The 23,025-nt window shown below is 43.1% G+C and overlaps 1 protein-coding gene across 15 annotated transcripts in view; it reads left to right on the plus strand.

Moving 5' to 3' along the window:
- Positions 1 to 23,025, plus strand: part of CLPB (ClpB family mitochondrial disaggregase) — a 185,454-nt gene that overhangs the window by 87,557 nt on the left and 74,872 nt on the right. For all 15 annotated transcript variants that reach the window (XM_072969273.1, XM_072969271.1, XM_072969274.1 and 12 more), the window contains one exon: positions 16,989 to 17,092. In XM_072969273.1, coding sequence (XP_072825374.1) covers positions 16,989 to 17,092 — 104 coding nt within the window. The remainder of the gene's footprint in view (positions 1 to 16,988; positions 17,093 to 23,025) is intronic.

Consider the following 23,025-nt stretch of genomic DNA (forward strand, 5'->3'; position numbering starts at 1 on the left):
GAACCTTCTCCTGCCCTTGCCTGTCCCCCTGCTGTCCTCTTCAAAGACAGGGAAATGGACTCAGCCCAAGGTACTGGTCTACACCTGGTGCAATGGGAAGTATAGGAGATATAGAGAGGGAAGATGTAGCTTTGGATCCCAGCTCCATCATTCGTTGGCTTTGTGACCTTAGGCGAGTTATTTGCATTGAAGCAACAAAATGTTTGAAAGCCTGCTGTTAAGTGGCTAGGTGTACTTGTGCACGTTATTATCACAATTCCATTATCTGTTATCTGTCTGTGTTAAGGAGTCTGCAGTCACTGTCCCCAGCAAGGGCTCCATTGGGCTGTTCCTTTGAAAGTTGTGATGGAAATTAGGGAAGAGGGGACATTCCTTCCCTCCCATTGGAGACCCTGCTGTTATTTTCCTACCCGGTCCCCCATTCCAATCTGAGTAAAGATTGAAATAGTCTACTTTGTATAGAGAGTTTTATCCCTTCTCACAACCACCCTACAAGATACATATTATTATTTTCATTTTTCAGCCAAGGGAATTGAAGCCCTGAGAGGTAAAGTGATGTGTCTAAGGTCACACAGATAGGATTTAGAACCTGGTCTAGCTGCCTGCAGACATTGTGTATTTTGTTGTACCTCACTGCTGCCTCCCTCTGCCAGATCCTGGGCTTGAGCTGAATGCTGCCTTTCCATCCCAGTCTCTAGCTGTGATTGTGCAAAAGAATTGATTGAAAAACAGCAAAGGAGATACTTTCAAAGAAGGCAGACAGGGCACTTCAGTAGTAGCCACTGACATTGATAGTTGAAGATACCAGTTTTCATTTTCCTTCAAGCAGACTTTTAAGGCTTTTATCTACCAGTACTGGCCAGTCGTAAATGTGGTGGAAACCAACTAGACAGGGATTTTATAATGTCAGGGTGGCGCTGCCTCAGACTGTACTGAGCTAGTTCTCTCTTCTCTGCTTCTCTGTCGTGAACTTGATATCAGTACTCTGTCCCCTTATATGTCTCTTTAGACCCAAGTGCTTAGTCTTTAAAAAAAAAAAAAAGTAAATAGGCTTTACAGTTGAGAGACTTGGAGTCCAGTCCTGGCTGTGACTCTTGGCTGAATTTCAGAATTCTGTGGACACCATGTTTCTTTACCTAAAATCAATTTTTTCTATAAACATTTGGTAGATCTCTACTCTGGGCCAGGCTCCATGCTAATCACTGGGAAGTCAGAAGCCTTGGGAGCTCTTGGTCTAATGTGGAAAAGACAGGCAGGAAGAGAGACAGAGTATAGTGTAATCAGTGATGTCAGAGAAGTGTGGACAGGATGTTATCAAAGCAGAGGGTGTGAGGGGACTGAATGTGGTAGCAGAGTGGATAGATTCTCACTGTAGTATGCTACAGGTTACAAATGGTTGATGTTATTCTCTGCCACCTGCACTAGACCTCTCTATCTACAAACACATGTGTGTTTATTCTACCACTGATACCCTCCCCTCCACCCCACCCACCTGTCTTTCCCAGATTGCAGGTATCTCCATCTGCAAGAAATATCCAGAGGTAGAGAAACGGGAGGGGTTGTGTGCCCTTCTGTGTGTTGTATTTTCAGTGTTGAAAAGGGATAGGAATAACACTGTAAGAGTCCTGCCAGTCAGCGAGCAGATAGCTAGTAGATGTGCTTCGAGGACATTTCTCTCTGAAACTATTGAGTTGTTGGTTTAACTGATTGCTCTGTCTATCCAGGGCCATTAGCAAATCAGTGATGTGCATTGAGCAAAGTGAATGTTGGCTTATTTACTTGCTTTGGTTCCTAGGACTAATTATTGGTGTTTTAAGCTTCTATTTTGTGCCCTCCTCTTCCTTCTAGTACTCAGGGAGGACAGATTTTTATTGAAAATAGCACACTTTCAGGTTGGATTTGTTTATTCATACCACAAAAAGATGTTGGCACCTACTTTTTGCCAGGCACCGTTCTTGACAAAGATCCCTGTCCTCAAGGAGCTTATTTCTATACTAGTGGTAGTCACTGGGTAGAGAGAGGCAGGGACAGACAATAAACAAAAAATATAATGCATAAGTAAACTGTATAATACATTAGAAGATAATGTGAATTATGGAAAAAAAGGAAAAGTAGAATCTGGTAAAAGGGAATGCCAGTACACTGGTCAGGGTGAGTAGGCCTCATTAGTAGGGTGCCATGGGAGGGGTCTTGAAGGATTATCGTGTCCATCCCAGCACAGTCTGCCAAGAAATTTTTCCTCATTAGAAGTGTGCTGATTGTCCTCTCATCAGTCCCCAAACCCTTCTGGAATCATATTGACCGAGCCTGAAATACCACCACCTTGAAATGAATTTGGATCAAGGGAAGGTAGAAGGGCAGCAGATTCAAGGCTCGAGGGAGAGATACTGAAAGATGCCCAGTCATTTCACCCTCAACTGCCTTTAGTGCGTGTCGAGTCCTTAGGGAACACAGTAGTCTCTATCCTTAAAAAGATTAACTTCTTGTGAACTTTTATTTATATGTGTATTAATTTATTTAATTTTCAGTAATAAAGAAGAGTGGTATTTTGTTTAATTCTGAACAGAAAATACAGTACTGTAGAACAAAATGTTAAAAGTATGCACGGAACTTATTTATAATTTATTCTCTCCCTTTATTTCTAAAAAAGCTTGAGGTGACTTAAAATACAAATATAAGTGTACACAGAAGAATTAAAACTGGATCAAGATTAGAGGTCATATTGGTAAAAGGAAAGATAATTGTCACGATTGAACTAGAGATTTCCTTTTCCAAAAATAGGTTTATTGTTTTTGTAAAAATAATATAGAGAAGAAAGTAGCCGTCAGCTGAATTCCCTCTTAACTAGAGATTGATATAGATATATCTATATCTCTATCTGTGTGTGTATAATTTTACATAAATGGGACCAGGCTATACCTGGCTGTAAATTCAGGTAATTAGTGGAATCAAATATGAATTTAGATTGAAGTCTCCTGACAAGCAAGGAAAAAAAGGGATCTAAGAGTTTCAGTTTTTCAGGAGAGAGGAATTTTGTTCTGATATTATATTACCATTTTATGCATCCAGCAGACATTTTAAAAAACTATAATGTGTCAAACGCTAATGTGCTAGGCTAGAGGGGATTCAGGTACTAAGTAAGCATCACAGCCTTTGCCTTAAGAAGCTTACTTGGGCTGATGACATCAAGGACTTGAGCAATGTGATGGCCATTGTCTTCAGTAGCTGTTTTGCCAAAGATTTACCAACATTCTGTTAGTACAATCCTTTTGCCAGCCTAGTAACAGCTTGGGTGTAGTATTGACTTGAGGAGCGGTCGGCAGGGGCTGGCCCTGTCTCCACAGTGAGCCCCCTGTAAGCCTCATGCCACAGGCACTTGTTTAGCCTGAGTCTGGGTGCCTCACTTTGTATTGCACTTTGACCCACCCCAGCTAAAGGCTAAGCCACAGGGTCCCAAGATGACCACTGTGACTTATCACAGCCTCCTCTGGCTCGTGCAAATATACCCAGCCTTCAGCTAAATTCGATTAGTTTTTCTTTAAGAAGGGAAAGAAATCCAATTTTACCAAACATGGGCAGACAGTGGAAGGCGCTTTGATGTTACAACCTCTCAGTGATGCTTTACTTAGTCACAAGTTCATAAGCAAGAAGGCCTAATTACTTGAGAAAACATGGGATTAAAACTGGACACAATGGCTGAGTATCCGCTCTTGGGCAACTTGATTCGAACCCATGCACCCAGTTCGTGTGTGGTGCAAACTTTGATGTGTGCTGTGACAAGCTGAAAGTCATGACCCCCTCAGGGATGCTCCTTCACATGGCATTTGCAGGATGTGTAGGCGGGGAGGCAGGGCCTGCCAGGCCTGTTTGCTCAACTTTGATGTCCAGGCAGCCACAGGCCCCACTGTTTGCTCTTTCACTGAGGGATGGATTGGGAGGCTCCTACCTTTCCCAGTGGACAATGGCCAGCAATGGAGTGTGACGACTGTTGACCATTCCAGGAGCCTGATGGACCAGAACAGGGCTTTGGGAGATGCAGAGCCTGGGGGGCCAAAAGCTGTTTATAGGACAGCCATTTCTCCAGATGTAGCTTTCCTTAAAGCCTAATGTTGGTTGGGTGTTTATTGCGGAGGTAAAAATAGTCTCATGAGTTTTAATAGGTACTAAGTGCTGCTTGACCCTCTATCCAGTAGCACTAAGGTATTTATAAATGGAAAGTTTAGTTCTTTCCTGTTTTCTTCATTAGCATGTATGTGCAGAGGATATTGGTTTGGAAGAAACATGGTATGACTTAAATCCTTATAATTTCTAATTTCTCAAAAGAGAAGCTGTCAAAACACGCCTGATAAAGGAATAGTATCCAGGAGATATAAAGAACTCTTACACATGAATACTAAAAAGATAGCCCAATTTTTAAAAAATAGGCAAAAGATTTGAGCAGACACTATACCAAAGAAGGGATGGATGACAGATAATCACAAGAAAAGTTACTCAGCATTTAGGGAAATGCAAGTTAAAAATCACAGTGAGATAACCACTACACATCTACCCTAATGGTCAAAATTTTATAAACTGATAATACCAAGTGCTGACGAGGTTGCAGAACAGTTGTCATCACTGCCGATAGGAATGCATAATGGTATAGCCACTTTGGGGGAAGACACTTTAGCAGTATCTTATAAAGGTAAAATTACATTTATCATATAACCCAGCAATACCAACTCCTAGGTATTTGTGCATGAGAAATAAAACCATACATCTGCAACAAGACTTGTATGCAGATACTTATAGTAGCTTTATTCATAATCACCAAAAACTCAAACTCACCCAAATGTCCATCACCTGGTGAATGGACAAATTATGGTATATCCATACAGTGGACTACAACCCAGCACTAAAAAAAAAGAACAAACTTCTTGTACATGTAACAACATGGTCAAATCTTGAAAGCTTTATCCTAAGTTAAAAGCAGACATGAAAAGTTATCTACTATATAATTCCATTTATATGAAAATCTGGAAGAGGCAATTCTGTTGGGACAGAAATCAGGTTAGTGGCTGCTAGGGTTTAGGAGTTGGAGGAGGGACCCAAAGGAACTTCTGAGGTGATGGAAATATTCTAAATCTTGATTATGGTAGTGTCATACAACTCATCAAATTGTACATCTAAAAGGATGAAATTTATGTATGAATGATACTTCAATAAACCAACTTTAAAAAAAACTTTTTAAAAAGCCTCCATCTCTAATTTTCACTGTTAATTGTGACCATTGGCATACTGAGAATTCATGTTTATAGTGTCAAAATGAATTTGTACTGTTTATGGTCACCTGGAATATTGTGAATTCTTATTGTCGATGGTATCTTACATTAGAGTACTGTATATTCTGACTGTTAGTAGAGAATAAAGATTCACACAATTTGTTATGTCATGGAGTAGAATTACTGATGAATAATGATAAATTCACTTTACAAGTGGTATACAGTGGGCTCATATAATTTCACAAAGCATCATATGATTCTTTATAGCAAGTAGAAAGTGCAGGGTACAGAATTGGGAGCTTGCCTCTCATCCCACATCATTCTTGAGTTCCTTGTCCCTGGGCTACCATGCAGGTAGACCACGTAAATAGTGTGGCCATTGTGGTGCTTCAGGAACCACAGATCCTGAAAGAGTGATGTGGTTCGGGGCGGATTCACATTTGAACCCACTTGGGCTTACTGGTTGCTTTGAAATCCCCTGTCTTAGAGAAGGTGAGACTGCCAGGCAGAGAAGGAAGCTCCAGCAGAACTGTTTGAAATTCCCCACAAGAGTCTCCCTCCCTCCTTCTGCCTTTTCTCCTGGAGTGCATTTCATCAGCATCGGAAGGACTGCTTCCCGGCACTGCCTTCCCTGCTTGGCTAGGGTCCCTGAGGAGCTGAGCTAATGAGTGGATAACACGCATTTGCCAAGGCCTTCCTGGATGTGGTACCTGGGCTTTGTTAATTTTAAAATGCTGCCATCCTTGGCTGAAGACCATTTAATTCCCCCTTATAGCAGTCATTTATTTTTAGCATTTGCTTATTTTTCCTCCACTTTGCTAAGGGGAGGAGGACATTAAACCCCAATTTTAAGAACCCAGCAGTATGTATGTGTGTGTGTATATATAACATATATGTATATTTCTTTTTATATATATGTATATATCTTCTTTTTATATATATATCTTCTTTATATATATATGTGTGTGTGTGTTTGTGTGTGTGTGTGTGTGTGTGTGTATATATATATATATAATCTTCTTTATCCAGTCATCTCTTGATGGACATTTAAGTTGCTTCCATGTCTTGGCTATTGTAAATAGTGCTGCTGTGAACATTGGGGTGCATGTATCTTTTCGAATTAGAGTTTTCCCCGGATATATGCCCAGGAGTGGGATCGCTGGATCATATGGTAACTCTATTTTTAGTTTTTTAAGGACCCTCCATACTGTTTTCCTAGTGGCTAACTGAATCACTATGTTGTACACCGGAAACTAACACAACATTGTAAATAACTATACTTCAATTTAAAATTAATTAATTAATTATAAAAACCCCAGTAATCCAAGCCAGGTTGCTGTCCTGCAGGAGAAGTCTTATAGGCCTTTCTTTGTGGGGCTGACAGCTCCATATGTGTTCTTAGAGCAAAGAGGTGAAGCTACTCTTGCAGCTGGACCAGGGCAGCCTCCCTGGGAGGCTCTTCTTCCTTGCTGGCTGGCCAGAGGCAGAGCAAGTGGAGCAGCCCTGTACCTGTGCTTCAACACAGGTCTTTAGGAGGCCTGACAACGTGGAGGTCTGTCCTGCCTTGGAGGCCTCCAGACTATTCCCAAGATCCCCAGCCTATTCTTGGCCAGGCTGCTTGCTTCAGAGTGGTACTTCCTTCGGCCCAAGGCTGGCTTTGTGCTATCTGATCTCCTGACCATTAAGTGATGATGATAACTACAGTTGATTGGGTGTCTTCTGTGTGCCAGGCCCATGTTGAATACTTCCCAGGTTGGCTCTTATCCTCACTGCAGTCCTAAAAGGGAGGGATTATTATCTCTATTTTGTAGATAAGGAAAATGAAGCTCAGAGATGCCCAACTTGTCCATAAGTGAAGGAGGGAGCCAGAATTTGAAGCCAGGTCCCTCTGAACCCCAAAGCCTTATTATCTCCACTAAACTATGCTGCCTGTGAAGGGAAGATGCAGGGAGCAAAGCCATGGAATGAATCAAGATGTGCCAGAACCAGGAGTCAAGTCAACTCAGGCAGGGGTTCTTGATGGCCCACTATGTACTGGATGATTTTGAGAAATCTAAAAGCTGACTAATTACTCCTTGTCCTCAAAAAAGCTATCAGAAGAGGGATTAAAACAAGCCCCACTTTAACTGTAGAATGAGGCAGAATATAGTCAGTACCCCAGAGAAGATCAGCTAGAGTGCTGGGAGGGAGAGCTAATGCAAGGAGGCCCTTTCACATGAGGTGGGCCTTGAAAGATGGACAAGATTTTGACTGATAGAGATGGAGAGTAGGAAGGCAGCATTTCTGGAATAAGGACCATTGTGAGCATAGGCTCCCAAAGGTGGGAAGGTAGGGATGTACTAGAGCTCGTGGGAGGAACTGGAAGGGTCTGAAGACCAGAGAGTGTGAAGGAGAGGCCTTATCCAACACAGGCCATGATCTTCTCAGGCTGTGACTGTCCAGCTTATGGTAGAGCTGTGAGCTCTAGAGCTTAGACCACTTGGGTTCAAATCCAAGCTCTTCCTCTTACTAGTCATCTACCTCGGCAAGTTCTTTCACTTATCTGTGATTGTTTCCTCAGCCATAAAAATGGAGATAATAAGCTGAGCTACCCTAAATGTGTGAGGATATGTAAAGTGTTTAGAACAATGCCTGCCATGTAGTAAGCACTCGATAAGGATTTGCTAATTAATAGTAGTATAGTAGCAGTTGTAGTGCCTTAATTATTATTATGATTGACACTGTTGCTGCTGATTGTGGGTGATCTCAGAGGAATTTAGTGAATTTCCTGCAGGTAATCTTTGATGGAGGTGGGGGTGTTACTTGCCTCAACCTAGTATCTCATAGATGACACAGAAGCGGTAGGGCTTTGGAAATTGTTTTTCCACTCCTTTTCGTCTAAGAAGCTGGGCCTAGAACACAGGACCCCAGAGCACGGTGCTTTGATGTGGAGCTGGCTCTTGTCCCAGGTGGCTACCTGCCCGGGGAAGAACAGTGCCCAGTATTTCCCGCAAGGAAGGGTGGGTGAGGGTGCTGGCCAGGTGCCCAGAATGCCAGCACCATGCCCCCAGAAAAGTGTGCCGAGCTTGACATCTCTCCCATCCCTGCTGCTGTGGCTGATTATCTCTGAGTAACAAAGAGTCATTTCTAATCCCATTTAGAATCATTGCTCAAGATAATCCTGTTTCGTAGTAATGATATTCCAGTTCCAGCATGCACCCGTTTCTAGTTTGGCAGACACATGCCTTGACCTCAGGCCACCCAGACACTGCTCCCTGGAAAGCGATGCCAGCTCATTTGCCTAACCTGACAGTCTCAGGGTACCCCCCCTTCTCCAGCCCTATATCCCATCCTGTGGTTCTGTGTTCAGTGTTGTCTTCATGGAGAGGAGCAGTTGGGATCAAAAGAGTATCCAGTGCCCATTCCAGTTCAGCAGCCTGGGGAAAGGTGTTCCATTTCTAGGGACTGTGATATGGTCCACTCCAGCACCTCTTTAAAGACGTTGGACCCACTCTGTACCATGAGCTACTTGTTAAATAAGACTGCCAGGTGGGTGGGCTAGGAATATACAATAAACATAGTAGGTGTGTCTGGGTTGCAGCAAGGTATTTGGCTGTTTCATGATGTCTACGTGGATAAAATATAATGTGGCAAATGGTTTAGTCAAACTAATGAATGGTGAATGATCTGGTTCATTTTTTATATATGGATGAATATCAGACTGGAAAGCAAACTACACTGGTAAGCCACAGACTCGTATTCAGTAATCGTATCACTGATTCTATTGAGACCATTGATAAATGCGAACCAAATTGACTGGTTAAATGAAGCTCAGAGAGATAGCTGATATGTTGGATGAAAGAATTGGGGAAGTGAAATAAGAACACGGTGGGCTAGAGCAGTGGTTAAATCTGTAGTGATAAAAATTTAACAGGGATCAGTGTGTCACTCTACAATTAAAATGAAAAAACCAATTGTAAAATCCAAGGCCTAATTTAGCAATACTAGCAAGTAAAGCCCAGGAGCTGACTGAAAACTTAACATGTGCATGAGCAGTGCAGTGTTAAGGCCGCAGAAGTGAATTGATTCAACAAATATTTACTGGCCTGTCCTGGGCTCTGTGTGCAAGGGAACAGATGGTCAGGCACAGTCCCTGCTTTGGGGAGCACAGTCTAGTTGTGTGTGGCAAAGTGGTGAGGAACAAAGGCTCTGGAACGAGCACCTCAGTTTAAACCTAGCACTACCTCTTACCAGCTCTGTTTCCTCATCTACAAAATGGGAATGATAATAACACCTGCCTCAGCATTTGCGATTAAAGATTCAAATGCATGTAAAACTGCTTAGTGTGATGCCTAGTGCATAGTCTAAGAGACACACCAGCCCCAGCATGCTCTTATGGATCATTTGCCTAAAGAGAGCCTAGTCTAGGCCCATACTGTGGAAAGAATCCCTAGCAACCAGGGCTTGACCACACTGGCCCATCGGTTTGGTGACCATATTCTACGAACCACAGATTGAAAGACATGAAAATGTTTAGAACTAGGCTAAGAATGTAAAACTGGGATTGTCCTAGAAACCTTGTGATGGGTAGTCTTGATTCCATGGCCCTCTGCTTAATGTGCCATGCCCTCCTTGAGCCTTGCCCAAATTTATCTCACCTGGTCAGGCCCACTACTGATAGTGACCCTTGTCCGTCTGAATCAGACTCTCACTTATCCCAGCTAGCTATTATGACCATCTGAAAATATCACCTGTCTCTGGTACATAGTAAGGGTCCAGCACTCTGGGATATTAATACAAATTAATGGATGGTTGTGTAGGTGAGAACCAGTGTGGTTTAGGGGAATGTGCATCAGGTTTGGCCCCAGACAGACATGGATTTGACTTGGTTCCTGTGCTTATTTAATGTGTTCAATTAGATAACTCCTGTTATCTTGCTGAGCCTCAGTTTGTTCATTTATAAAATGGACTGGTACCTCATTGCAAGTGGTTATAAGGATCTGGAATAGCAAATGTGAAGTGTTCAACACACTGAGGCTGCTTTATTATAATTATTGATCTTTACCTTTTGAGGGAAGTAAACAAAACATTGTCCTAATTTGAGGAAACTAGAGCACGTTTTCTACACAGATGCCTTGCTTCCTACCTAATCTTTAGTTTGTTTCCTGAGGAGGCTGGCTTTAGAAAGAAAACTGCCTCCCATCCCCTCACCCCCAGCTCATGCCGCTGAGCCACTGAACTTTTAGATTCAACACATGCCGGTGCCTTTGGTCGGGCCACCCTGCCTTCCCAACCGCCCGAAGACCAGCCAGTAGACTGAATGAGCCACAGCTCATTTGACTTTCCAGCGGACCTCCTGAACTGTGACCTTTTTGCTTCCTCCCCTCATGGAGGTGTGCGCTGGGTTGAGAATAGGTCAACTCTTTGTCTTCTCCTTGGGACCCGTGACGCTCATCACAGTGTCTGTGCTTGGATGTGGGGGTAGAGGGGAGGAGGAGTTGGAGGAGCTTCTCCTAAAGCTCCACATTGTGTGGGGATGACCTGGAGCTGGGATCACTGCCCTTCTTGCTTCACCAACTCCAGCTGCTCGCCAGCCGTCTTTGACACGCGCCTGGCCCACCCTAGGCCTTAGCTCACACCACAGGTTTCCTCACTCTTTCCTAAATAATGTGACACGACCCCAAACCCCTCTGGCCACTGACAGCAGAAAACCTTAACCTCGATCGATATAACTCTCCTCCCATGCAGTGTGATGCCCCACTGCTCTGAAAGCAGGAGCTCATCGAGGTCCATGTGAGCTAACTTCCTACATGTGCTTCCACCTCTAATCTAATTACAACCTGATCAGCAAATTAAAACGTGCTTTGTGGGGGCTGTGGCTCCAGAGGGAGTTCTCTGAGTCCCAGGAGCTGCCGCTTAGGAACCACCCTCTTGTTCATTTCCTCAGCATTGTCTAGGAACTGCCTGGTGGAAGGCAGGAAGGCCCTGGTGCTCAGGAGAGGAAAATGGAAGTTTTCCTTAGCTAAGCCTCCTGCGGCCCAGTTTGGACCCTCACGTGAGAGAAGACTAGGCAAGGCTGAGACAGTTGCCTTCCACCTTTTTACTGCATTTCCCATCAAATAAAATAATGATATCATGTATTCATCCTTCATTTATTCATGCACTCATTCAGAAAGCATCTGTTGACTACTTACTGTGATCCAGGCACTGGATAAGGAGCTGGGAAGGAAGGTTGAGACATGGTCCTTACCCCATGGCCTGCTGGGAAAGGCAAATAGAAGTGAACAGGCAAAACTAAAAGTAGAGCTAACATATGATCAAGCAATCCCACTCCTGGTCATATATCTGGAGGGAACTCTAATTCGAAAAGACACACGCACCCCAATGTTCATACATAGCAGCACTATTTACAGTAGCCAAGACATGGAAACAACCTAAATGTCCATTGATAGATGACCAGATAAAGAAGTTGTGGTATATTTATACAATGGAATACTACTCAGCCATAAAAAGTACTTAGCCCCACTGTACCCTTGAGAAAATAAGATACTTGTACCAGGCAGTAAAACAAAGCAGGAAAAAAAAAAACTGTTCTCTGCCTAGGATCAGAGCTTACTGCTCCTACTCACTGTTATCAAGGTCTTGGGCTCTGGACCTGCATTCTCCTCCCTAACTAAGGCCAGTCTTCAAGACCTGACCGTTTCTGATTAACAAGATTTCTAGGCACCCCCCCTCCCCAACCCCCAGCCTAGCTAGCTCTGTCTTATTGCTGCTTCTCTGCCACCCTGTTAGCTGGATGCTGTCCCTGACAACCTTTACCTTCAACATTCATGAGGCCCAGTCCTTTTGGTGAGTCAGCTCACTTGGGCAGAGATAAGACCAGAACAGATTCTGATGGGCACACAGGAAGGCAGGTACTGCTACCAGAGCCAAGTCATTAAAGGCCAACTCTAAATCCCCATCCTCTTGGGCTGTAGACATCTCTGACTCCCCAAATGAGTATCAGAAATAGGGTATCTGGAGATTATCTCTAGCCTTTGAGGTTGATACCAACATTGGTAGGCATATCTTTCTACAGGCTACCAGAGGTCAAATCCTAAACTGGCTGGGAGGATTACAGATGTTCATCTTGTAAGCCTTTGCCCAGTGAGAACCTGTGGAGTAGTAAATGTAGTTCCTTTGAGCATGTTATAGAAAAACGTAAGTGAGTAAATTGATACACTCTACCCTCCTTTAATCCAGCTGTTAAGACCACGAAGGCCTAGCCCATACACATCACTGCCCATTTGGCACAGCTACTCAAATTTAACGTGGTGATACCTAAACCCAACCCTCCAAAGTGACAGCCAGTATGCCAGCACCAGAGCAGATGGGGTCTTCAATTGTCCTTTGCTGGATCACCTGGAATTGTAGTGCCTGCCTTCCTTTGTGTTGTCAGATTCTGTATTTCCCTTGTCACCCAGGTGGGCCAACTCACCGTCTCCTCATGCATGTCACCTTCTCCCAGATACAGTTCTGAATTGGGGGATTTATTTCTTCTTCAGCAAAAAGCATCAAAGAGGCAGAAATGTCTTCATTTCCAAAGTCTCCTCACTGTTCTTCCTCATATCTGCTTCTTTTGCCTTACCTTAACCTCTGATACTGTTGTATTCCTTGGTTTCTGGTTGCTTGCTTGTTTTGTGGTCTTCTGTTTCTTTTGGCCTCTAGTCCTTGACATTTGACCTGGCTTTTGACTCTCTGACTCACATCTCTGCTGCCTGGTGTCTGGCCCTTGGTTCTCTTTTGACTGTGAACTTCTTGGCACTTCCTGCGCCTGGCCTGCTGCTAAGCTTACTCTTCTAACCAGCCTTGCCCTAGCTTTCTCTTACCTGGCTGGCTTCCTACCCTGTTTCTGCCCTGCTGCAGCCCATAGGTTCACAAAGTTCTTTTGGTCATCAAAGCTAGTCACGTAGTCCTCTAGCCTGATCTCGGCTCGCTTCTCCAAGAAGGGCCTGATCCCCATGGAGCTCTGGGTTATATACTTTGTAAGTATGAGATGACTCTTGGACAAAAAGCCGACTGGCTGTCTGGGAATGTGTTTGGTACCACTCTTGGCCACTGAGCAGCCACAGTTTCTTTAGTCTTAGCTGTACCCCACAGTGGAGCTGCTGTCTTTTAGTTTCATTAAAAGTGAAAGGAATCTTCTCCAAGATAGCAGAATGAATCACTAACTTGAATGCTTACCCTCCTTGGCCTCCAAGTTTGTGAAGTGAATTGCCCATTCCCTTTGATTGGGTTAGCAGTCCCAGGGCCTAGTCCCTCTCCTCTCACCATCCTGCCAGACCACTGTCTGCCCTCTGGGGCCAAGGACAGCATACTTGGTTGCTTGGACACGTCTTGCAGCCTGCAAATTAGATAGACAGAATCAATACTCATGAACCTGAAAAGGCCCAGGTAGCACAGTTCGTGACACTAGCTGCCTGGAGGGACAGTCTGCCATGGGAAGGAGTGTGATTGAAAGGTGATTGGACACAGCAGCTGAGGATTAACCAAATTATGTCCCTTTGAGTTTAGATCGACACACTCTTCTCACTTAGATTTTAAAACAAGCCAACTTGTGCAGAATGTTGAAGAGCTGCCTTCTTAACACAGGGCTGTGCCAGTGTGAGTCCTAGGGGGTGATCAGATATAGTCTGGAGCCCACTTCAGTCCAGATTCATGTTACTATCAGTAAGATTATATGGACAGAGAGAAGAGAGCTCATGCCTGTGGATCTCCTCCTATGTGCCAGGCACTGTGAAGTTTTACAGACTTATCTCATAACCTATAAGGGAAGCATCACAATCTCTATTATTGTGGTGAGGAAATGGAGTCTCAGAGGTATAGTAACTTGTCCAAGACCATAGTTAGTAAATGATAGAGCTTTGATTTGAACCCAGGTTTCCCTGTACTTGTTATGAAATGCCATGCTGTCTTTCTAGTTTGTGTCTTAGTTCATACTTCTTTTGACTTCCCCATAGCCCAACCACAAGGTCAGGTGCATAGTAATGATAACTAATGTTTGTTGACTTATATGTCATTATATTATGACCAACACAGTCAACATGAGCTAGATACTCTTAATATCTCTCATAATTATGATTGCAAAATGATGATTTTTCTAATTTTATTATTTCTTCTAGTTGTCATTCTACAGTAGAGAATTTTCCCTTAGCCTCCATAGACTTATTTTCAATGTATACTCTTGGAATCTTAGTTTACTCAATGGGTTATATCCCATTAATTTCATTATTCATGTTGATGCTCATCAGATTGTCTCAGACATTAAAGCCAACATTTTTAACCTCTGTCCCATACTACATCCCTCTCTATCAGCTATTTCTCTCATTGCCTTCAGTTAGTTTGTCTGTCTCTAACAGCCTTTTTGTACCCTCTTAACTTTTAATCTTCTAGGAAACAGGAAGACTAATATCAGTCTTCTTCAAATTATATGTAAGCTATGAGCAAATAGTCTCCAAGTGAGAACCTGACAGACTCTGCTATGAATTAAATAGCTGACTTTTAGACATGAATTTTAGATGTTACTTAGAGACCCTTCTCATTTCTCTTTGGGATCATAATTCATATCCTGGATAAATTCCCTGTAAAAGGTGATTCTTAAGATCCTTTTAGGTAAGGTGAGTAGACAGGAGACTCATTTGACTGTGTTAGGTCAGATGTAGAAGAACCTCATCTACGTGGGAGATGGATTCTAGTTCTTTGACTTACCTATGAGGACTGTGTGTTTGTGTGCATGGGAGTTATTGAAATTCATTCATCCATTCAGCAAATAATTGGGCCAGGTCCCTGTGCCTGTTGAAGGTAATGAAATTCAAACCAGTTGGTACAGGAAAAACTAACAACACTGCTGGTTACAAACACTGAAAAACTAGCAAAGGAGAAAAACTAAAACTATAGTTTGGCTTTTTAATAGTTATAATAATTAGAGTAATTTTTTTAAATGCTTGCCATTTATGCCTTAAAAGGTATTAATAGTTTTGAAGGCCAGTAAGCAAAAGATTAACATAATCAGAGAAAAATAGGCAAAAGACATCATTCATGAAAATAAAAACACAATTGATTATTGTGTTTCATGACAAAAGAAACACAGCTGACTGCTAAACATTTTTTTAACTCCAACCTCACTAGTAATCAGAGAAATGTAAGTTGAAACAGCCACATGATTCCGTTTTCTGTTTACCAGATTAACACATTATGAAAAAGAAGAAAACCACCCTATTTTGGTGAAAGGAAGGCAGACAGTTACTCTCATCTTTCCTTTGCTAGTAAGGATAAAAATTGGTACAATCTTTCTGAAAGACAGTTTAGTAACATTTATCAAAAGCCTTAAAAGTGGTTTTGTTTATCTAGAACTTCATCTCCTAAGAATTTATTCAAAGGAAATAGAGATTGTTATTGAAATATTAAAAATAATCTAATTGTTTTACAATTGGGGATTGGCTATGGACTGGCCTTATAGTAGAATACTGTGGAGTCATTTAAAACCATGTAGTAAACAAATATTTAATACATAGAAGGTGTTTAGGGAGAGTTTATGTATAATCCCATTTTTTGTAAATAAAAATATACATACATCAGAAAAACTGGAAAGATGTTATATATTCTAAAGCATTTTTTTCTTTTTGATCAGCTATATTTTCTGAATTTTTTTATAGTGAACATGAACCTTTTTTTATTAGGAGAAAGGAAAGGAAAGGATTAGCAGAAGCATTATGTATTAGAAGGGAAACTAACATATACGGAGCACTTCCTGAGTGAAGCACTGTGCTTTATAAATTCACTAAATTTAACCCCACTATGGAGACTCCTGACTCTCATCCTATTCCCACCAATCCATTCTCACCCAGCCACTGGAGTGATTCTTCTAATAGCAAAAGTTTGGAAGGAAACACACCAAACTATAAATAAGTGGTTACGCTTGGAATTTACATTAAGGAGATGGCTGTAAGGGAAGACTTTCATTTTTCAATTTAATATTACAGTATGATTTGCATTTTTTAAAATATGTATATATCTTTTGAAGTGAGGGGGAAGGCATGTGTTGCCACATCACTTTCTCTTTAAGCCCTTCAGTGAGCCCTTACCTCAGCTCCCACTTCTCTTCCCCTTACATCCTCTATTCTAACTCTACTTTCTTTGGGTGAAGCATCATACTCTTTTGCGTCCAAGATTTGTAAATGCATTGGGCCCTCCCCCTTCACATCCCAGATATGGCTACTAAACCTTTCAATACCTTAAATACCACATCCTCTGGGAGGTTTTTCTTGTGATTCTCTGCTTTAGTTTCCTACCGCAGCTGGTATTTCTTCCATCATAGCCTTTATCACACTTCTTTGTAATTTTATACTAAATTGTTATCCTTCCCAGAAGAGACAGTAAGCTCCCTGAGGGCACGGACCCTAGCACCTCAAACTAGAACATAGTAAATATTTGATAAGTAACTGTTGAATAAACACTTCACATTTAATAGTTGTGGAAGCTGAGGGTTAGAGAGGTGTTAGATAACTTGTCCAGAGCCTCTCAGCCAGTAAAGTTTCAGCTCCAACTTTCCTACCCTTGTCTTTGACACTCGCACAGCTTGTGTTCTTTCCACTGTACTGCTCACATGAGCAAAGGGAGATCCGATCCCCAAACATGCCTCAGAATCTCAGTCTCTACTTCCTTGGCCTTTCCTGTTTTTGACACTTGTGTCTTTCTCTGTTCTTCCAGTATAGTGCGGGTCCTGCTTGCTGCTGGTGCTGACCCAAACCTTGGGGATGATTTCAGCAGTGTTTACAAGACCGCCAAGGAACAGGGAATCCATTCTTTAGAAGGTAAGTGTGGGCTACCCTACTGTTATGAGAACTCTGCTCCCCGTGGCTTCCAGGCAGCCTTGAGGTGTACCAACTCTTCCAGCAACTCAGGGTGAGAGCCTGCATGTCCCTCATCCTCTGGGAACTCATGGATAACCCAAAGGGCTTGGACAGATGTCCTTCACAGTCACCTCTGGCTCTATAATTTATGTCACTTCAAATCTTGGGGAATAAGCTAGAGGCCCAATTTCATGACCTGGGGGAGGGGTGGGAGAACCTTTTAACTGGTGTTCTCCCCAAAGTGCCTCAACCTGTGGAGTCTCAGATGAACGGACAATGGAGCAGGTTTCCAGAAAATAATTAAGGCAACTGCATGGAATGTGGATTTATTCTTGCACTACTTCCTGCAGACTTACCCTGTCCCAGCCCTGCCCCAGAACCAGAAAGCAGCCTAACAGGTCTCCTCAGCCTCAGAAGTCCCTCAACACTACTCTGAGTACTATATTTTTCCCCTCCTATATGTGAAATATAATCCTCTCTCTGGGACTGGCCCTTTAACGTGCTGAATGACCCAGGACAAAGAGTGGACCTTCTCTATGCCTTGATGTTTGTGCTTGTAAAATGGGGTGGTCATCAGTGCCTCCCTGGGGGTGTTTTGTAGGTGATTGCTTGGACTTCTCCAGAGGAAAGAGGTGCTGTGTACCTGTACCAGGGCTTGGTCACGTGTCCATTTGGAGGGTACTTGGGCAAGTTAGTCCGTGTTGCCTCTTTTGAGTAGTTCTTCGAAAGTGGAGTTGAGAAGAGGGCAGGCTGCTTTGACTGGAGAGAGAAATGAGTATTTCATGTTTGAGCTTTGCTTGTCCAGATTGGCCCCACTGCCCACCCATTATCCTAGATCCCTTGCAGAGCCTGATATTCCCCTCACTTTCCAGGAGCAGGGCAGCTGAGCAGTGGCTGCCTTAGGTTTGGCAGTGATGCCAGGACAGACAGCCTTGCTGACTGCCTGACATTCCAAACATTGACCCGAAGGGAGGTTCAGCCAAGGGGAGGAGTGTACTCAGCCCTCAGAGCTGACAGTGAGGCTTCCAGACTACCATGTATGGTAGCCCAGAGCGGAAGTGTCATTGCTGCCTCAGCAAGGTGTCTCAAATCAGCAGCATGTGGGAAATGTCAAGAGCATCAGAGCATTGCTGCCCAGGTGAAGTGTGAAGTTGCCCTCCCTCTGCTCCTCTGCTCTCCACCTCTCTGAACCTGCTCCTTCCATCAAGCTCCCTTGCTGTGGTTCAGTCCTCCACAGAGCCTTCACTGTCCTTGGCAGTGATTGCAACTTGCCCTCAGCTGTTCTTTTGAATGTTTTCTAAATCTTGGCCCTATATATGGTTATTTGAACTCTGATCTGCTCATATGTCTTTTCTCTCCTCATCAGCTGACAGTTCCATGTGCAGGCCATTACTTATGCCTCCTTGGATTTCCCATTGAGCTGGAGGAATCATGTTGACCTTGTTTCAAACAGAGGAGAATTTCATGAGTACCACACTTGCCTGGTGTTTGCAGCCTGATACGTGGGGACTCAGCTTATAGGCTGTCCTCTCCTCACTCAGACACAGCATTGCTACCCTCTCCACTGTCTTCTGTTCAGATGTTCTCACCAAAAAAGCATTTGCTGGAAGGGCAGGGCCAGGTGGAGGGGAAGGATTATTTGAGTGCCTTCTCATCTGCTCTTAGGGTCCCGACAGGACTCAGTAAGCATTTTCAATTTCACAGAATCTCAGAGCTGTGAAGCTATCTAGTCTAACCTCTGCTGTCACACAAGCCCCTACTCCTGCATTCAAGCTTTATACCTTTGTATTCTAATAGTTCAGCTTTCCAGCTTGATGCTTATTCATATTCAACATTCTAGATCAATGGTCTGCAAACTTTATCTGGAACATGCCAGATGGTAAACAGTTTAAGCTTCCTGGGCTAGTTGGTCTCAGTTGTGACTACCCAGCTTGGCCATTGTAGTGCAGGACACAAACAAGTATGTATGGATGTGTTCCAGTAAAACTTTATTAACAAAAATTGGCAGCAGGCTGGATTAGGCCTGTAGGCTGTAGTTTGCCAACCCTGTTCTAGATAATTTTTTTTCTTTCTTTCTTTCCTTCCTTCCTTTATCTTTCTTTACTTTTCTTTCTTTCTCTTTTTTTTTTTTTTGTCAACCTCATCTGAATTTTTTTTTATTAACTCTTGAGCTGGTCAGCCTACATTCTAGGTAGGTAGGTAGGTAGACCACAAAAATGTTGGAATAGGCTAGTGTATCACTCAAGAAATAAAGATGAAAGTGTTAGCTATCTCTTCTTATTTTGTATGACCTGCAAATTTAGTGAATAGGCTTTCTGTGGATTCATTTATTTACTCAAAAATAATTTTTAAAAATTTTATTGATCATGTTCCTATCTAGCAGGCGCTGTTCTAGGTACTGGTGAGTTAGGCAGACAAGATCCCTGCCGTCCTTTACTTTAGAGGCTAGTGTTTGATTAAAAAGTTTACAAGGACTCTATTAAGTATAGAGCCCTGGAGCACATGACTAGGACAATTTAGAAGCATTATTCAGCAGTCACAACTGTAAATCCACCAGACTTTGTTCTTTTTTGGCTTCCATTTCTCCATCTTGTCCACAAAATTGTAAGAGATTTTCTCAGATTTCTTTTTAAAGTAAAAACATGTTTAACATTTGTCTTACTTTCTTACACAGTGACCCTTTCCCAAAAGGCAGTAGGTTATTCTGGCCTGGTTTCATCTTGTCCTTAGGGAACCCATTCTGGTGCCCAGTAAGCACCTAAGTCTTTAAGAACCATTAAAAATAAATAATTCTAGATTTAAATAATAAATTTTGTCAACAGTCATTGACAAACCCACTGCTCTGTGGCTTACTCTCAGTAGCTTTTCCCCCTTTATTTTTTTCAATTTCAGACTTCCTTTGCTGGCCACAGTTTTCTGGCAGCTTATCTGATTTTACCTGGTCTATCAGTTTGGATGTACTCTGCTATCTGGCTTCATGTGCTCTGCTTTCTGACTCTGGGCCTGGAGAGTGACAGTCCTTTAAAATCATCTCAGGGTTCTCCTCTCCTTACCAGCCTAATAAGCCTTTAGCTCCTTCTTAAACATATTTTTTCTCCTTTTTCCATGTAAAGATACCTTATTCATTCATCTGTTCAACCAGTATTTATTGATTGCCCACTGTATGCCAGGCACTGTACCCAGCTCTAGATCATTTTCATTGATGAAGTAGAAACAAAAGAATCCTGTGGTTCTTTGGATTGGACTGACTTTTTCACGGGAAGCTGCCTGACTTGCGGAGATGTGTGAGGAGGTTAAGTTGAAAAAGAGATGCAAGAGTCTTTCCCAGAGTATGTGTAGGCAAATTCACAAGCTCAGGAGAGTCCATCAGTATTAGAACATAGAGTCAGTTCCAAAGTCCATCAAGTTCACTAAATTTCTAATAGATATTTCTGTGGGACTCAGCCTATGCTCAGTACTGAAGGGAAGTGTGACTTCTAGTTTGTGACCTTGGCATGACTTCCCTAAAGCCCAGTAATATATCCCTTGTCTGCCTTATCAGTATTGCTGTAAGATGCAGAGGTAAAGTATGTGATGTGTGAATTGTAAAATACTATACAGTTGTAGTTGCTTATTAGTTTTGTTTATTTATGATTCAGCTGTAGTTATTGAGTGTCAGGCACTCTGCCAGATGCTGGGAATAAATACATAAAAATGAACATGGTCTAGCCCCTCTACAGTGCTCCCAGTCAAATAAAAAGACAGACCAAGAATAGACACTGCAGTGTAGGATGATAAATGCAAAGGTAGTCAGATGTACAAAAGATATAGGAGCACTGATATAGGTAGTGATGCCCTCTACCTGAGGGCAGGCGGGTGTCTGGGAAGTATCACAGGATAAGTGACTTTGAATTGGGTCTTAAGGATGAGTCAGAGGCTGCCAGGCAGACTAAGAGGGATGGGCTTTCCAGGCAGAAGGAACTACACATGCAGAGACATGGGGTAGGTGACAGCAGGTGGAATTACCTGCCATGGTGCTGAGGAGAACAGCAGGAAGTAAGGCCTGAGAGCTCCCTCTCAATTGAGGGGAATGCTCAATTTACATTTGCATTTTAGGTGAACCATTCTAATTGGGAAAGAATGATCCCATGAATTGAAGGGAAAGATAAGCAATGGTTCTTGATGTTTTAGGGATGATGGATACCTTTGAGAATTGGATGAGAAGCTATGCTCTTCTTCGTCAAAATGCACTTCTGATTTCTGGGGATCCCTAAAAGAGATCTTTGGGACTGGAGAAAATAGATGTTAGGAAAATATTAGGAAGTGGATGAGTATTCAGTGGAATGTGGGAATCGATGGAAAGGGAGTGCCCGTCTGTCACCTTGGTTTCTGCTTTGGTTGAACCGTTGGATGTGTGGGTCTGGACCACAAAGGAGAAGCCTGGCAGGAGATGGGGATTTGGGAGTCACCAGCATCTTATTGGTAGTTAAAACAATGGATGTGACTGAAACTGCTCAAGGAAAGGAGTTTAAGTGAGGGGATGGGAGGATAAGTCCCTCACGCAGGGTACCAGCATTTAAGTTGTGAGGAGGAAAGAGGATCCAGGCAGAGACCAAAAGGGATGGAGAGGTTGCCAGGCTTTCTCTCAGAGAGGCTCTGTATCTGTTCTGCCTGCTCAGAATGGGCACAATGTAGAGAGGAAAGAAACCTCTTTGCTGAGACTTTGTCATCAGTTGCCTCATTGAAGTACGTCTCCTGTTTTGCCTATGGTACTGCTCTAGCAAGAAGCCTGCTCAGTTGGCACATTACAGTATCTTCCACCCTTGTCAAGGTTGGTGTTTCTGGGTAGAGGGCAGGTCTGCTGGTGCAGGTGACATGGGGATGCTTGACCTTATTAGCCTGACTGTTCTGTCCATTCTCTCCAGCTCTCAGAGTGGCATCTTCAAAGGCACAGTGGTGTCCTGGAGAAAGGTCAGGTTTCGGTGCCAGGAAGTCATGGTTCATCTAAGTTTTGTCACTTAACCAGCTGTGTGAAGCAAGTGGCTTGAGGTTCTTGAATTTCAGTTTTCTCATCTGTGACATAGGGATAACAATACCCATCTTAAAGGATTGTTTGGTGACATGTGGTGAAGAATTTCTCTATGGAGTTGGGTTTTGGCTCAGTATAAGGCAGGAAACCTGCCTTGGAGATACTGAGCAAGTCACCACTCAAGGGGCACTGACGGAGGCTGGCTGTCTGCCCATCAGGGATTCTGTAAAGGGTCATTAGATTATATGGCCTCCCAGGTTCCTGTCAGCCATGTGATTTCTAAGGCTCTAGAAACTTTGTGCTCACCATCAGAGCAAGTTATTTACTAAGAAGAAGTATGGTTTGAGCTGGGCTTTGGAGAGTGAATAAAAGATATTCTGAGCAGGGACACAGCTTGAGCAAAGGCACACAAGGGGGATACGTGGAGGGGAGCTCGGAGATCACAGCTGCTTCTCTGTCAGATCATTCCCTGACCTTGACCACATTCCATTCAGTGCCTTGAGCCCCACCCATTCCCACTCTAGGAGAGTTCCACTTGTGGCCGTCTGATGGGTGGTGGGCCCCAGTCCTCAGATGGAGGAGGCAATAAATTAATGTTAACAGTAAACAAGTTGCCCAGCTGGGGATGCCGCTGGCTGCTTGCAAGTAACTGTTATAAACATTGGGTGTCTGGGGCTGTCAGAAATGCAAGCAAGCATTAGGAGTGCCTCTTATGTGCACAATTAAAACAATAAAACACAGCAGAAATGTGGCCAGAGTAGGCTATAAGTCAGCTTTTCTTCTCAGTTCCAAGTGGCAGCTGAATAAAGATGAGTTGTGCAGAAGCTGGGTTGGCATAGGGCCCTTCTGTGGGTAGAGGGCCTGGGTTGCCCAGCTGAACCTGCCA

The sequence above is a fragment of the Vicugna pacos genome, chromosome 10, assembly GCF_048564905.1.
Source record: "Vicugna pacos chromosome 10, VicPac4, whole genome shotgun sequence".
NCBI lineage: Eukaryota > Metazoa > Chordata > Mammalia > Artiodactyla > Camelidae > Vicugna > Vicugna pacos.